The sequence below is a fragment of the Lepidochelys kempii genome, chromosome 22, assembly GCF_965140285.1.
Source record: "Lepidochelys kempii isolate rLepKem1 chromosome 22, rLepKem1.hap1, whole genome shotgun sequence".
NCBI classification, from domain to species: domain Eukaryota; kingdom Metazoa; phylum Chordata; order Testudines; family Cheloniidae; genus Lepidochelys; species Lepidochelys kempii.
In genome coordinates, this window is record NC_136401.1 from 13,332,155 (window position 1) to 13,348,764 (window position 16,610).

At 43.0% G+C, this 16,610-nt stretch overlaps 1 protein-coding gene across 3 annotated transcripts in view; it reads right to left on the reverse strand.

Moving 5' to 3' along the window:
• NCAPD3 (non-SMC condensin II complex subunit D3) overlaps positions 1-16,580 on the reverse strand; it is a 47,811-nt gene extending 31,231 nt beyond the window's left edge. For 2 of the 3 annotated variants that reach the window (XM_073321169.2, XM_073321168.2), the window contains exons 1-13: positions 16,420-16,580; positions 8,352-8,506; positions 7,575-7,737; positions 6,601-6,785; positions 5,485-5,655; positions 5,337-5,398; positions 4,978-5,065; positions 3,613-3,746; positions 2,535-2,607; positions 1,640-1,765; positions 1,193-1,445; positions 613-675; positions 341-424 (exon numbers count right to left, since the gene is read on the reverse strand). In XM_073321169.2, coding sequence (XP_073177270.2) covers positions 341-424; positions 613-675; positions 1,193-1,445; positions 1,640-1,765; positions 2,535-2,607; positions 3,613-3,746; positions 4,978-5,065; positions 5,337-5,398; positions 5,485-5,655; positions 6,601-6,785; positions 7,575-7,737; positions 8,352-8,506; positions 16,420-16,483 — 1,621 coding nt within the window. In that variant the 5' untranslated portion in view covers positions 16,484-16,580. Of the gene's footprint in view, positions 1-340; positions 425-612; positions 676-1,192; positions 1,446-1,639; positions 1,766-2,534; positions 2,608-3,612; positions 3,747-4,977; positions 5,066-5,336; positions 5,399-5,484; positions 5,656-6,600; positions 6,786-7,574; positions 7,738-8,351; positions 8,507-16,419 lie in introns of those variants that run through there. The other variant, XM_073321170.2, reaches the window with a different exon arrangement.
• Between the last annotated feature and the right edge of the window lie 30 nt (positions 16,581-16,610).

The window sequence follows — 16,610 nt, forward strand, 5'->3', positions numbered from 1 at the left end:
GTTATCATCCACATAATTTACTCCTTCCAAAAGAGATGGTAATTAATGTGCTTTTTGACAAGTGCTTCTGCCACATCAGTAGAAATGAACATCAATAGGTCAAGATTAAATACACTTTCCAGAGTGGTTCTTCCAGACTTAAATGGAAATGGAATTTCTTTAAAACTGAAAATTCTAACCCTCCCCTCATTACATATAAGCGGAACCTAAAATCGCTACGGAAAGATCTGTTTACTTATATAGAAAACTAAATGCTGAATACACATAAGAGGCTCTGATTGCTGTTAGACACTGCCAAAACCTAATATCAGCTGAAAAGACAAATGTGATTTTGACGTACCATCGAACACAGTGGTATCACCATCCCTGGTCAATTCAATGGTCTTGAAAGTCGGAAGAGTCTTCAGTGGATGGTCGGAGTGAGCTAAGAGAAAAAAAAGTAAATCAAAGGATTAAGACGACAAAAAGGATATGTTCTCTGCACAGTGTGGCGCATCACTAAATGGAGAATGTGATGTACCCACCCCGAGATTTCATATATCAAAATTATTTCTCTGTAGAAAACATAAGGCATGTGGAGGAAAAACAAACATTTTTAAGAGAAGACTTTACCTTCTGTGTGGGTTACCAAACTCTCAGGGTAGTTGTTTGTGTCTAAAAGTATATGACCAGAAGCTGCAGAAAGAAGAAGAAAAAAAAAAAATCAAACAAGATAATTCCATTCAGGATTCTTCTTCTTTCCAAAAATAATCAGGCAGGTAATCTAAGAATAGGAGACTGCATATGCATTACTGGAGCATGCCATCTGGCTTTTTAATCACACTATGGGAAGTTTAGCATGCTAAACATGACAGATTTAAACTTCCCAGACACTAAAGGTTTCTGAAGATATAACTGTGTGTCAGGAATGAGGAATTTATTTTTTAAATGAGTCATTAAGTAGTTTGTAAATGTCTTTCAAAGTCATCACACAGCAGAGTCTATTTAAACCAGTCATACTGTCAATAAAGCCTTTCTAAATATAAGTTGTAATGAGTAACAAGACGACTACCTTTTCACTTTGTCATAACACCTAAGGGACCTCTGCCCAGATTTCTAATTCCTTGACAATTAGATCTTTGATCTCCCAATAACTGTTCCCCCAAAAATTCAAGAGACATTTAGCAATACTGAATTCAGCTGCCATACTTACTGCCTTGTAATAGCTCCTGTATACTCTCCAACGTAGTGGCAGCTTTCATTTCCAGACAGTAAGCAAAACTGGATAGTGCTTTGCTGCGGACCGTAGGTGCCTTGTCTGAACAGCGGCCGAACACCATATCCTGCACCAGAAACTTGTGCTTTAGAAGCTTCTGATGATCCACAGACAAGGAGCTGTCCAGTTTCCTCTCCGGCATATCCAACAAAGCTAAGGCTACATCAAGGGCAAACACCCTGTAGGGAATCTATGGAAGTGAAGAACACCAGATTCTCTACTACGGCAGTGTTAAAGCACTGAGACATCTATCACAGCTGTAATCTAGTTGCTACCAGCCGTCAGCTATAAGAAAAATACTATTTAGTACTTATACGGCGTTTTACCTGCTCAGAATACACCTATGTCCAAAGGTCTGGTGTATTAAATAGGATATACACTTACCTTGGTATTATGTGAGTATCTATAAAGCCAAGCTATAAAATCAGCATACTCTGCACAAGGGAGCTTATTCAGCAATTGCATCAGGGCTTGTGCGGCATAGGTACGATAGTCAGCTTTATCTGGGACCTGAAATACAAGGACAAGGGAATTTGCCAAGACCAATATTCGGATGGTCTGTTATGATAGCTAAAACACATTTCAGTCCTCAGAATAAATACCAGTTTATTCAAGAGGGTAATACGGCCTAGCAGTGCAAGCACAGGACTGTTAACCAGGAATTCCAGCATTCTAAGCTTGTCTTTGCCAATGGGTCAACATATGGCCTTGGGCAACGCACAAACCCTCAAAAGCAAAGATTCCCCCTTTATAAAATGGGGATAATGCTAGCTTCCCAAGGCAACTGTGAAGACTGGAAAAACGTGATCTTGATTTAAAGGGTGATCCATGGACAGCTGGCTGGTCACAGGGCTCTTGTAATCTTCATTTTCAGGTACTAAAGTCACCCTGACAGTAACTACACATATGTTAAATGTTTCTCTATTTTTACTTGGCCACATAAGTAATTGGTTTGTCACAAGATTGAATTTCTTCGTTTAAGATGTCAGTAGAAGGTACAAGCAATTGTGAACAGTGGAGAAATGTCCATGAGAATCTCTCTGCTAAGATGCGTGCCATACTTTGACGGTTTGAAAACACTTACACGGATCTAAAGAGAGTCACTTTGTCACAAGAATCTCAGACATACTAAAATACCCAACAGAAGACCCATGGTGATAAAGTTTAAGTGGTGAAAGTTAAGGAAATAGATTCTCCACGTTCATTCATAGGCATCACATTTTATCCAAGAATAGTGCCACTGTCTTTAGATCCGAGACATAAAAAGGAGCTAACATACCTTGGCACAGATATGCTGCAGTAAGATTCGGAGCACAGGAAAGGCGACTTCCTTTAGTTCATCTACTATAGAGCTGTACAAAACAGAAAAAAGCAACTTATAACAGGTTGCTATTGTAATAGGGAGCAAAAAATTAGCACAAGGTCATCTCCTACATTCAGACAGGCAGCTGTACACAGAGCTTCCTTATTCCTACTCTGACAGTTAAATATTGTTCACTGGTCTCTGTATAAACTGTGCTTTTAAAATATTCTTGTTTCTAAATGCAGGAAGAGGAAGTCAGAAATAGCAGCTGCTCCCAAAAGCAACACATTAGAAGTAGGGTACTAAAAACAAACTCCGTGCAACAGTTAGCCAGCCCCCACCCTCTTGTGACTGCTGCATAGCATAACGTTGTAAAGCTCCATACCTGGGTCAGTTCTGTTACTAAGCCCACCAGTACCCAAGTGTTTGTTTAATTGCATCTAACTGGTGAGGACTTCAATCATTTAGCTAGAGCCAGAAACTTGAGCAGCACTTGGCAAAACAGAATTAGATGTGTCCCGTCTGTCCAAAACACCTGTGTTCTCCAGTAGACAAGACAAAGGACAGCAGTAAAGGTAGGGGATGTCACAGAAAGATGGAGCGCCTATACAAGAAAGATTCCTGGAAGGAGCAGGTTTTATGAATAGGGTTGGAGGAAATAACAGGCCCTTGGCAGATGAAAGTAGAATATTGTTCCAAGTATAAGGGACAGCATAAATGAAAGCAAAAAGCTAAGAAATAGAAAGATGAGAATTGAGAATTAAGGGATAAATTCCTAACTAAAGGTCTCCTTCATCACACTCAGTTATGAACTAAAATCCTCACAATTTGCTGCAAGTCTAAAACAGGAGATCTTTGCCCTCCCATCCCAGTTTTCAACATTCAGTGTTTTTTCCCCTCAGAAGACAAGTCCTATGTTAGCTCTTCTGACAGAAATTGAAATTAATCCTCACCTATACACAACAGCTTCAGAATAAGCCTTAGTTCTTCTAATCCCTCTATTAACTAGCAATGGGGAGTAAGATTATGCTAACCAAACAACTTTGTACTTCACCTGATGAATTTTATTCCCTGATTCCTAGCACCAATAACTTGTGATGTGACAGAAAGGGCTGTATGCCTGGATCCTTCTTCCCCTTCCAGCATGAGGATGACATTGAGGAGACGATGGAAGATACGGTGCAGAGTCTGGAAGAAAAAGACACCCAGAATCAGCTGATCTTCAGCAACAAGTACAGGAGCTAGAATACCACTGTGTCTTGGTGAATAAAATAATTCAAGCAGGTTCATACGAAACTATTTTTCCCTTACAAAATCCAAACAGAATACTTTAAAAGGGAAGCTACATACACAGAGAGCATCTTTCTTATACTGGGGTTATACTTACCCTAACTGATGTCATACAAACCTGAAAAGACCTAAAAAGTTACTTTCCAGCAGGACAATCAAGTTAAAAGGGTGCATAATTTCAAGTGGAACACAATATAAGAGCAACTAATTGAAATTTAACAGCCTGTGGTGTACAGGCCGTCAGACTTCTGGCCTTAATCTCTATGAATCAGTTACAACAGAAATCCACAGAACTTGGGGAAATTCATTATTTTCCTCACAGAAAACACCTTAAATTAAACGCCTATGCTTCCTTATGCACTGATGGTTCAGAAGGTACATTTTTGGCATTCCATTGCTTGCCACACTTTAGCTGTCACACTGTTCCTATTATTCATATCGTTTGACTGAGGGGCCTGAGCAACAAAGAGATAGAAAGGAGGGTTCAAACTCTGAAAAAATGAGACTAGTGCCCTCTTGACATTAGATTACAATCCAGAAAAACATGGATACTTTCTAAGTTCACATGCCCTATGGAAACAGATACAATATGTAAATAATTAAGCATTTATGCACGGTGCTTGATTTAACAAAATAATAAAAAAGGTCAAGCTGCAGACTTTGGTATAATGAGATGTTCCTATGAGAAAGAATTTTCTGCCCATTTGCATTAATCCTGTTTACCACTGTGCGTAATATTCCCACAATCCCCACTGCCCCTATCACCAAACTGTGCCACAACAGAGAATACCAACAGACAGAATTAGAGCACCACCTAGCAGGAAGCAAGAGAACTGGCAGTTCAAGACAGTAACTGTTCAGATTCTCTGCTCTAAGATATTAAAGAGATGCAACTTTACTTAGCTTTTGAAACACAATCCCTAAAATGTTTTCATTAAACTATGCTATATAGATACACAACAAATCATCACAGAAGTCACAGGATATAGGGATGAGGAAAAAGAGGTACCTAAGCCTATCTCCAACTGGGAAACAACGTATATAATGAAAGTGGCTTGTTAAAGGGGGGAATAATAGTTTCTTTTTGATGTATAAAGAAAGACCTGAAAGATTTTGTCAAGACTTTTACCTTATTTTCTACACCATGAAGCGGGGAGCACAGCAATCGCAGCCCGTGATAGGCCAACTCTGGGACATATTTTGCTTGGTTTATGTTCCTGAACAAAAGAATACGTTGAGATGGCTTCACCTACTGCCGGATATTTATTTACTTTATTAAAGTGACCAAACATACTCTGTATTAACTGGAAAGACATGTTTAAAATTCACTGAATATCATTTCTATGTAAATTAGGAAGAACTAATTCAATATTATCTAGAGAAAAATCACTGTTTTCATTTTAACATCCACAGAATAATAATACTTAACATATTCACCATATTTACCTCTTCAAAACAATGTATTAACATTAAGAAATAATAGCTCACATTGTTCCTGAAAACTCGAATTCATGCACTGCAGGCTCAAAACTTGTCAACTCAACAAAGGTCTGCAAGAAAGCAAAGGGGTGATGTTATGTGAGGGGCAGTGATCAGGATCTGTCTGTGTGCCTGAGTCCTTAGTAGTCTTAGTTACCTGCATGCAGTTCTGCACACAATGAGGTTTCTCTTTCAGAGAGAACTTGGGCAGAAGTCTTAAGAAGTTTTTCAGGAGGAGGAGGATGGCTTCCCGAATTTGAAGCAGATCATGTCCTGAAAAATAAATCTCTTCTTCTTGATCCTCATCCTCTTCAAAAATCTCATCCATCTAGATTGGTAGAAGGCAGAAGTATCATTTATCATTGATACAACCGCTTTTTTTCTTAGAAAGCAGGAACTCTTATTTGTACTATGCAGAAACTGAGGCTGGAATTTATTTAATTAATAGTAAAGCAGGATGGAATTTGCATCCAACGTACCAAATATTTTATTTCAAACTATTTAAAGGCATTTAGTATTAGCTGGGAAAAGAGAGAAGGGGGCTCCCAGAAAAATCTCACACAGCTTGTTCCCATCTGAGATTTTACAAACAAAAACGCCTGCAGAACTAGGGTTGGGCATCTGAATTCTGATATTGATGTACACAAAGCCAAATTCCTAGCTCTGCCTACTCTCTTCCACCCTCTTTCATCATGACCCTGCCCTCATGTTCAGATTTCTGATATCCAGTTCAGGACTCAATTAATGTTAACAAATATAACAAAGAAGGTTTTAGAAAAGTTAGAACTTTTCAAGAGGTGCAGTCATGTGCACTTCATAGGAGGCTGCAAGTATTTAGTCCTTAGTCTCCCATCATTAGATTAGTATGGAGATCTGATTACCCTTAGTCCTCTAGTTCTGCTAACATGCAGATCTCTTAAATATACAAAACAGCTACAGGCTGCACTCATGATTAACATCAACGTGTCTATACGCTGCTGAACATGTTAACAATATGCTGAAGAACAGTACGCTTTCTTCTGTCGCAACTCACTCATCATCAAAGAAACTGCCAGCTAACTTTGCATGCCTGGCTTTTCAGAAGTTTGTAATGATGTGCAAAGTAAAAAGAACACAGTTTGATTTCAGAATGCAAGGTTGAGAGAGTAAAGTGCTGGAAGATAAGAGAAGTCTCATTTTGACTTGGAAATTAAATAAGTTTCCTATTGAGTTATGAATTAATAGAGAGCATAAGGATACTGTATTTGAAGATACTGTATGAACATTATCTTACATCAAAGTTCTCTTTCCTGGTTGGCCTTCCTTTCTTTTTATTTCTTCTTGCTTCAGCCTGAGAGCTTTTAGCATGATCCTTTTTCCTTTTCCTCGTCAATTCACACCCTTGAGGCCAGCTCTTTCTCAGGGTGTGAAGACATTTGTCAAACATCACTTGATGGAACACCTGATGAGCCACGCTGCCTGCCCAGAAACAAAACAGCCATTTTCAGAACAAAACTACAAATACATGAAAAGCATAAAATTATTCAGCCATCTGCTCCACTTGTTTGCACAATCAGATGGCTAGAACACGAGTGCCATTCTGGTGACTTGAGGTTCAGAAAGTGAAAAATCAGTATTTAAGTTAACAAAATTAAATTGCAGGAAGGAGTAAAATCAGCAAAAACGTTCTCAGTTGGTGCTGATAGAACAGGACAACGAGCCAAACTGGAATTTGCTGTATTATTTAACACAAAACTTTTAACTAGAACGTACATCAGCCTTAAAACACAAAAAGATGCAGCCACAGATTCAGCCTGCTAGAAAACTCTGATTACCTTTTATTTTAATCAGAGAATTTTGCTTTCATGATCAGCCTGATAGCAATAGTGAGCTGAATCCTCTCTATCTGCAAAGCAAGTACAGCACAAGCATTGGCAGTACAATCTTTCCCCGGTGAAGTTCAATCTCCATGTCACATTCAGGCCCCTCTGCTAAAACTGCCAGTCAGGGGGAGAGACTGATTAAGATGTCTGGCAATTAGGACCTGGACTGAGATCATCAAACTATTTCACATACAACACCAAAGCACTAAGACTATAGCAACTTTCCAGCACTGCACATCCACACAACTCTAGAGGAGAATGGCTCAACAGCCATTACCTATCCAACTTCATGTTCTTATGAACAAGGGACATGTAAAAGCGCTGTCCAGACAGCTTGAGCCAAATTAGCCACACTAGCACTAGAAAGGAAGGTCTATCTACTTACCTGGTATTTCAAGCAGTAAGAAGTACAGCCCAGCAGCATGGAGAGCACATAACCGCTGCTGTACAATAGCCTTTTTATTCTGGGCCACTTGGACAAAGTGATACAACACAGCCACAAGAGCACTGGGGGAGAGATTGTTCTCAGCAAAGAGGGTCCAGATACTCTGAGACAAAGCAGAAAACTGATCGTAAGAACTATGGTAAATCTCACATCAATTTCCCCCCACTTGCTACCATGGCCACTCAGATCAAAAAGAACACAAAGGGCTATGATGCCGGTTTGAAGGAAAAACAGGTCATTCACAAGCTAGATTTTTTTTTTTTTTAATTCACTGAACCACACCATTTGGGATAACCAAACTTGTTTAAATTAGAGATTTTCTTTCATGATTTTAAGTAAATGGATGGAGAAGAGATGGTTAGAACAACACTTACATTCAGAAGACGCCTAGCCACGACTTAACCATAGAACTCTTTTGTGAACCACACCAGGGCAATACAGTTCCCTGTCAGCTACCATTAACACTTTGAAAAATTGTCCTTCTGTCCACTCCCCACATACGTAGGTTTTTTATTTTAATATCCTTTCTGTGAAACAGCCTGCATCTCAGATATGTATTCTTTGAATACAACTGTATAAAATATCAGTTACTCATTCAGAGGTCAAAATATTTAATTACTAAACTACTACAGAAAGATGGGGAGAGCATGCATAGTAGGAAAATTCAGTGGGTACATCTTTGCTACCAAGTAGAGAGATGGATAATTTCCAACTTACTTCAGTGCTCCCATGGTCCTCATCAACAAAAGAGTAGAGAGTCTTGTAAAGTTCGCTGAAGGCATCAAGTCCATCCTCTGTGATCCCCTCTTCTATTCTGGAATCCAGAGGCTCTGTCTCAGTGAAATCTAGTTCCCAGACTGTGTCAACCCAGGCTGGGGGAAAAAGATGCAACACACACACACTTATTCAAAAAATATAAGAGACTTATATAGAACTTTTTATTCCAAAGCACTTTATAAGTTTGATCTAAAAATATAAACAGGGATCACTTCACTTACCACTGAAGTGTGGCCACTTCTGAGAAGGAATGTGACAGTTTTTTATGAGTATAAAACAGTTTAGGATAGGAGTACTAATACCTGCATTTGGGCTGGCATTAACAAAACCTTTAGAACAACAATCCTTTAAAGATAAATCTCTCACTTTGACTTATTAAATGTACCTATTTAAACTTCAATCACAAATACAACTTTTTTTTTTAATGTGATTTTTTATGAGTTAGGTCAATATTCACAAGGTGACTCCCTTCAGCTAATCAAGAATAAAGTCTTCCCCACGCCCAATCCCTTCAGGAAAACCTCAGAAATTGTACAAGCCTTGCACTGTGCAATGAAGTTCAACAATTCAATGTTTTGTTAGCGAACTGGCAAAGGACACTTTCAGAGCAAAGGACCCTTTCCCCAAAACATCCTGCCACAGGCCTCTCCTTGAGGGTCTGTTAACTGAGGAGCCTCAGATGACCGTAGATGTGTCAGTCTCTTTCAATATGTGATTCTGTATCTTAAACCATTTGGAGCTCTATAGGTCTAAAACTTAGAAGCTATTTTTTCTTGTCCCTATGCAGGTTATAAAAAGGTAAAATGCTGTGGTATTCTCCATTACTGAGGTGAAAGGAAACACAATTCACCATCAAAGATCATAAACTGTGGGGAACTCAGAAAGAGGTGGAATTTGTCCCAGGCCGGTGCTTGTGAAGGTTCTTTCTGCTATGAGATTCCATTCCCTGTTTTTCTTTTTAGAGGCTCACAGTAATTACAAGAGGACATAAGGATGTACATGTTATTCCTTTATAATAGCTTATTAAGGGTACCCATATTTCTGGCACCTGGACAAACATGAAAACAAACAATTTATAATTACCACAATAGGAAGTAACAGTAATCCTCCGTTAACTATTCATCAGGAAAGAAATCAGATAGTAGGGGTAAAAAAAGGACAATGCCTTAGATCACTGAAATGTAGGGCTGGAAGGGACCCTAAGAAGTCATCAAGTCCATTTCCCAGCACAGAGGAAGGACCAAGTATACACAGACCACACCTGACAGGTGCCTGTCCAAATTGTTCTTTAAAACCTCCAAAGATGGGGGTTCCACAACCTCCTTTGGAAGCCTATTCTAGAGTTTAACTACCCTTTAGTCAGTTAGAAAGTTTTCCCTAATATCTAATCTAAATCGTCCTTGCTGCAGATTAAACCCATTATTTCTTGTCCTATCTTCAGTGGACATGGAGGAAAACTGATCACAGTCCTCTTCATAACAGGCCTTAACATACTTGAAGACTGTTATCGAGTTCTCCTTGGTCTTCTTTTTTCAAGCCTAAACATGTCCAATTTTTTAACCTTTCCTCATATCCCAGGTTTCCTAAACGTTTTTAATCATTTTGTTGCTCTTCTCTGGATGGTTCGTCTTTCTCTTGCTCCTAATGTATTGAAAGAACCTCTTTTTATTGCCTTTTATCTCCCTTGCTAGATGTAACTCATTTTATGCTTTAGGCTTTCTGATTTTGTCCCTACATGCTTGTGCTATTTTTTGGTACTCCTCTTTAGCAATTATGCCATGTTTCCACTTTTTGTAGGGATTCCCTTTTGATTTCCAGGTCATTAAAGAGTTCCTGAGAGAGCCATATTGTTCTCTTATTATTCCTCCTATCTTTGTTTCGCATTCAGATAGTTTGTAGTTGTGCTTTTCAGTTACTGGGTAATTATTTCACCTAGGTATCATCTTCACACTCAAAAAGTTCTCCATGTTCCTGACATTCTTGGGAGTGTGGCTTTTCCAACTACAAGTGACAGTCCAAATAGACTTTTAAAGACAGTAAAATAAAGACAATATAATTCAGACTGGCAGGATGAAAATCTGATCTCTCCTCCGCCTTTACAATAGTTTGCAAAGGCTAATTTATTTTTTTCTCTTTAAAAAATAAGAATGCCAGAGTACTCTCAATTAGGTGCAGTATTATGCATTTCCTGCACTAAATTATTGTGCAGTGTCACCGAGCACTGTTAAACAGCTGCCATACCACAGGCTGTAGCTGGCTGTGTTTCAATGCTGGGAAAAGTAATACCTGTATATATGTCAAAATACAAACTTAGATGTTGCTATTTATATGATTTTTGACAGATAAAAATGCTGCTTATCCCCAAGTACCATTTGACATTTTTATTTACTTAAATTATTGTACTAGCAAGAAACCAAGAGAAAAACCACAGACGTTAATAATTATTTATTAAAATTGAATGCAGAAATTGAGATTATTGTACATTTCAAACCATAAATTTGAGAATTACATTTCATATTAGTTTCTTATTGACAAAGAATTAATAGCAATAGCGTGTGGAAGTTACATACAACTCTGAGATAGATATATGTGTATATATATATATACACACATATATCTGAATTACTGTTGCTGAACATTTCAGCAAGAATGTCAGTTCAAAATTTGGCTCAATTTTTGCATTTGTCTAATTTATTTAAGCACAAAGCCCAAAATCAACAAAATTATTTTTACACTCCCACCCCCACCCCTCAGTTTTGCTCTAGCATTCTTATGGAAATTTTCAGCAAATGCAAATTAGAATCACACAGCCCAGGGGTGGGCAAACTACGGCCCACAAGCCACATCCAGCCCTCGATCTCCTGCTGGGGAGCAGGGTCTGGGACTTGCCCAGCTCCCACGCTCCAGCCAGGAAGTGGGCTCGGGGGCCGCTCTGCGTGAGCATGCCACAGATCTGGGCAGCTCCTAGAAGCAGTGACAAGTTCTCCCTATGGCTCCTATGTTTAAGGGCAGCCAGGGGGCTCTGTGTGCTGCCACCACCCCAAGCACCGCCCCCACAACTCCCATTGGCTGGGAACTGTGGCCAATGGGAGCTCCAGGGGCAGTGTGCAGAACCCCTTGGCCGGGCCTCCACGTAGGAGCTGGAGTGGAGACATGCTGCTGCTTCCTGGAGCTGCTTGAGGTACGTAGCGCCCACAGCCTGCACCCCTGAGCCCCTCCTGCCCCAGCCCAGAGCCCCCTCCCGCCCTCATCCCCAGCCCCACCCCAGAGCCCACACCCCCTCCTGCACCCCAACCCCAATTTTGTCAGCATTCATGGCCTTCCATACAATTTCCATACCCAGATGTGGCCCTCAGGCCAAAAAGTTTGCCTATCCCTGACATAGCGTATTGGACAGATATGCAACTTCTTCTGCTGTCTACTACTGACAATTATGTCAAAAAGAAACTATTCTCAAGTTGCATCCAATGAAGTGAGCTGCAGCTCCTGAAAGTTTATGCTCAAATACATTTGTTAGTCTCTAAGGTGCCACAAGTCCTCCTTTTCTTTTTGTGAATACAGACTAACACAGCTGTTACTCTGAAACCTATTCTCAAGTAGCATCTTCTAAACTCTAACAGAGTTTTCCAAACAAAAATGTCTATAAATAGAAAAGGAGTACTTGTGGCACCTTAGAGACTAACAAATTTATTTGAGCGTAAGCTTTCGGGATCTACAGCTCACTTCATCCGATGCATTCAGTGGAAAATACAGTGGGGAGATTTATATACCTAGAGAACATGAAACAATGGGTGTTACCATACACACTGTAACAAGAGTGATCACTTAAGGTGAGCTATTACCAGCAGGGGGCAGGGGGAAACCTTTTGCAGTGATAATCAAGGTGGGCCATTTCCAGCAGTTGACAAGAACGTCTGAGCTATCTTCGAGATACCACTGACTTCCTGAGGAAACTACAATCCATCGGTGATCTTCCTGAAAACACCATCCTGGCCACTATGGATGTAGAAGCCCTCTACACCAACATTCCACACAAAGATGGACTACAAGCCGTCAGGAACAGTATCCCCGTTAATGTCACAGCAAACCTGGTGGCTGAACTTTGTGACTTTGTCCTCACCCATAACTATTTCACATCTGGGGACAACGTATACCTTCAAATCAGCGGCACTGCTATGGGTACCCACATGTTCAATATCTTCATAAATGATCTGGAGGATGGTGTGGATTGCAGTCTCAGCAAATTTGCGGATGATACTAAACTAGGAGGAGTGGTAGATACGCTGGAGGGCAGGGATAGGATACAGAGGGACCTAGACAAATTGGAGGATTGGGCCAAAAGAAATCTGATGAGGTTCAATAAGGATAAGTGCAGGGTCCTGCACTTAGGACGGAAGAACCCAATGCACAGCTACAGACTAGGGACCGAATGGCTAGGCAGCAGTTCTGCGGAAAAGGACCTAGGGGTGACAGTGGACGAGAAGCTGGATATGAGCCAGCAGTGTGCCCTTGTTGCCAAGAAGGCCAATGGCATTTTGGGATGTATAAGTAGGGGCATAGCGAGCAGATCGAGGGATGTGATCGTCCCCCCTATTCAACATTGGTGAGGCCTCATCTGGAGTACTGTGTCCAGTTTTGGGCCCCACACTACAAGAAGGATGTGGATAAATTGGAGAGAGTCCAGCGAAGGGCAACAAAAATGATTAGGGGTCTGGAACACATGACTTATGAGGAGAGGCTGAGGGAACTGGGATTGTTTAGTCTGCAGAAGAGAAGAATGAGGGGGGATTTGATAGCTGCTGTCAACTACCTTGAAAGGGGGTTCCAAAGAGGATGGAGCTAGACTGTTCTCAATGGTAGCTGATGACAGAACAAGCAGTAATGGTCTCAAGTTGCAGTGGGGGAGGTTTAGGTTGGATATTAGGAAAAACTTTTTCACTAGGAGGGTGGTGAAGCACTGGAATGCGTTACCTAGGGAGGTGGTAGAATCTCCTTCCTTAGAGGTTTTTAAGGTCAGGCTTGAGAAAGCCCTGGCTGGGATGATTTAATTGGGGATTGGCCCTGCTTTGAGCAGGGGGTTGGACTAGATGACCTCCTGAGGTCCCTTCCAACCCTGATATTCTATGATTCTATGTCCCCACAGTATGCCAACATTTTTATGGCTGACTTAGAACAACGCTTCCTCAGCTCTCGTCCCTCAATGCCCTACTGTACTTGTGCTACACTGATGACATCTTCATCATCTGGACCCATGGAAAAGAAGCCCTTGAGGAATTCCACCATCATTTCAACAATTTCCATCCCACCATCAACCTCAGCCTGGACCAGTCCACACAAGAGATCCACTTCCTGGACACTAGGGTGCTAATAAGCGATTGTCACATAAACACCACCCTATACCGGAAACCTACTGACCGCTATTCCTACCTACATGCCTCCAGCTTTCATCCAGACCACACCACACGATCCATTGTCTACAGCCAAGCTCTGCGATACAAACGCATTTGCTCCAACCCCTCAGACAGAGACAAACACCTACAAGATCTCTATCAAGCATTCTTACAACTACAATACCCACCTGCTGAAGTGAAGAAACAGATTGACAGAGCCAGAAGACTACCCAGAAGTCACCTACTACAGGACAGGCCTAACAAAGAAAATATCAGAATGCCACTAGCCGTCACCTTCAGCCCCCAACTAAAACCTCTCCAGCGCATCATCAAGGATCTACAACCTGAAGGACGACCCATCACTCTCACAGATCTTGGGAGACAGGCCAGTCCTTGCTTACAGACAGCCCCCCAACCTGAAGCAAATACTCACCAGCAACCACACAACAGAACCACTAACCCAGGAACCTATCCTTGCAACAAAGCCCGTTGCCAACTGTGTCCACATATCTATTCAGGGGACACCATCATAGGGCCTAATCACATCAGCCACACTATCAGAGGCTCGTTCACATGCACATCTACCAATGTGATATATGCCATCATGTGCCAGCAATGCCCCTCTGCCATGTACATTGGTCAAACTGGACAGTCTCTACGTAAAAGAGTAAATGGACAGAAATCAGACGTCAAGAATTATAACATTCATAAACCAGTCGGAGAACCCTTCAATCTCTGGTCATGCAATTACAGACCTAAAAGTGGCAATTATTCAACAAAAAAACTTCAAAACCACACTCCAAGGAGAAACTGCTGAATTGGAATTAATTTGCAAACTGGATACAATTAACTTTGGCTTGAAGAGAGACTGGGAGTGGATAGGTCATTACACAAAGTAAAACTATTTCCCCATGTTTATTCCCCCTCCCCCACTGTTCCTCAGACGCTCTTGTTAACTGCTGGAAATGGCCCACCTTGATTATCACTACAAAAGGTCCCCCCCTCCTCCTGCTGGTAATAGCTCATCTTAAGTGATCCCTCTCCTTACAGTCTGTATGGTAACACCCATTGTTTCATGTTCTCTAGGTATATAAATCTCCCCACTGTATTTTCCACTGAATGCATCGGATGAAGTGAGCTGAAGCTCACGAAAACTTATGCTCCAATAAATCTGTTAGTCTCTAAGGTGCCACAAGTCCTCCTTTTCTTTTTGCAAATACAGAATAACAGGGCTGCTACTCTGAAACCTATAAATAGAAGCAGCTGCTAAAAGAAATAAACATCCCCCTACTGTTTTTGAAAACTACACATTCTGCAAGCTTCTGAAATAGAAAACAATGAAACCGGAAACAAAGAAAAGTTAAATCAGACAGCTCAACTGATCTATGAATCAGAGCAGCTTTTTATTATCCACAGAAGAGATGCAGCCCAGTTTTAATATCCACGGCATTATTAACTAGCAAACTACAGCAGAACGGTGGCAAACTGGACAACAGGGGGCTGCTGAATACAGTGATTTCCAACAATGGAGAAAATGCTCAGTGCAACTGACAAAGGGAGAGATCCCAGATTCGAGAAACAGGCAGTGACAGATAATCCAGGTGGGGGCGGCTCTGGTTTTAAACCCTGAGCTCCCCATGAAGCAGGCCAATAGCACTGGAGCTATTCCACAGAGGGGCACGGAGACGAGCAGCGATGTTCAGGGCAGCTTGGGGAGTAGAATCCAGGAGTCCTGGCTCCCACACCAACCTGTTCCAGGATCCCACAGACACTCCCCAGGCCCGAACACCACACAACTTCCCAGGCCAGCCCCTCAGTCCACTCTCTTTGGAGGTGGAGCTCTTGTTGGGTAGGAGGTAGATACAGAGGACAACTCAGGAACCCTCCCTCACCCTAAGCCCCAGGCATTGCGGACGGAGGAAGCAGTGACTACCCGAGCCCCCAAAAGCCCCTTCATCCTTCAGCCCCTGGAACCTCAGAACGCCCCCCCCGCCTCTCCTAGCCCTCCTCCCCCCCGCCTCTCCCAGCCCCCCGCCTCGTCCAGTTCTCCTCCCCACCCCGCCTCTCCCAGCCCTCCTCCCCCCCGCCTCTCCCAGCCCCCCGCCTCGTCCAGTTCTCCTCCCCACCCCACCTCTCCCAGCCCTCCTCCCCCCCCCGCCTCGTCCATTTCTCCTCCCCCCCCGCCTCTCCCAGCCCCCCGCCTCGTCCATTTCTCCTCCCCCCCGCCTCTCCCAGCCCCCCCCGCCTCGTCCATTTCTCCTCCCCCCCGCCTCTCCCAGCCCCCCCCGCCTCGTCCATTTCTCCAGCCCCCCCGCCTCTCCCAGCCCCCCCCCGCCTCGTCCATTTCTCCTCCCCCCCGCCTCTCCCAGTTCTCCTCACCTCCCCGCCTCTCCCAGCCCCCCTCCTCCCCCCCCGCCTCGTCCATTTCTCCTCCTCCCCCCCGCCTCTCCCAGCCCCCCGCCTCGTCCATTTCTCCTCCCCCCCGCCTCTCCCAGCCCCCCGCCTCGTCCAGTTCTCCCCCCAACCCCTCCCCGTAGGCTCCCCTCTTCCTTCAGTCCCCCTCCCCTGAAGGTCTCCCCGGCAGCCCCGTGGCCGGGCTCAGGGCTCCCGCCGCTTACCCGCACTGACCGCCCGCAGCCCCCAGCTCGCCAAGCCCCGCAGCGGCCCCTCGGCCGCCACCATCCTGCCTTCCTCGCTTCGGCGCCGCCGGTGCCTTCGAACCCGCCAATCCGCGCTCCGGCCTGGCAGCGACCAATCACCGTCCGCTGTCGGCGGGGGCCAAGGCCTGGCTGGCCGGCTGCGCCTGCGC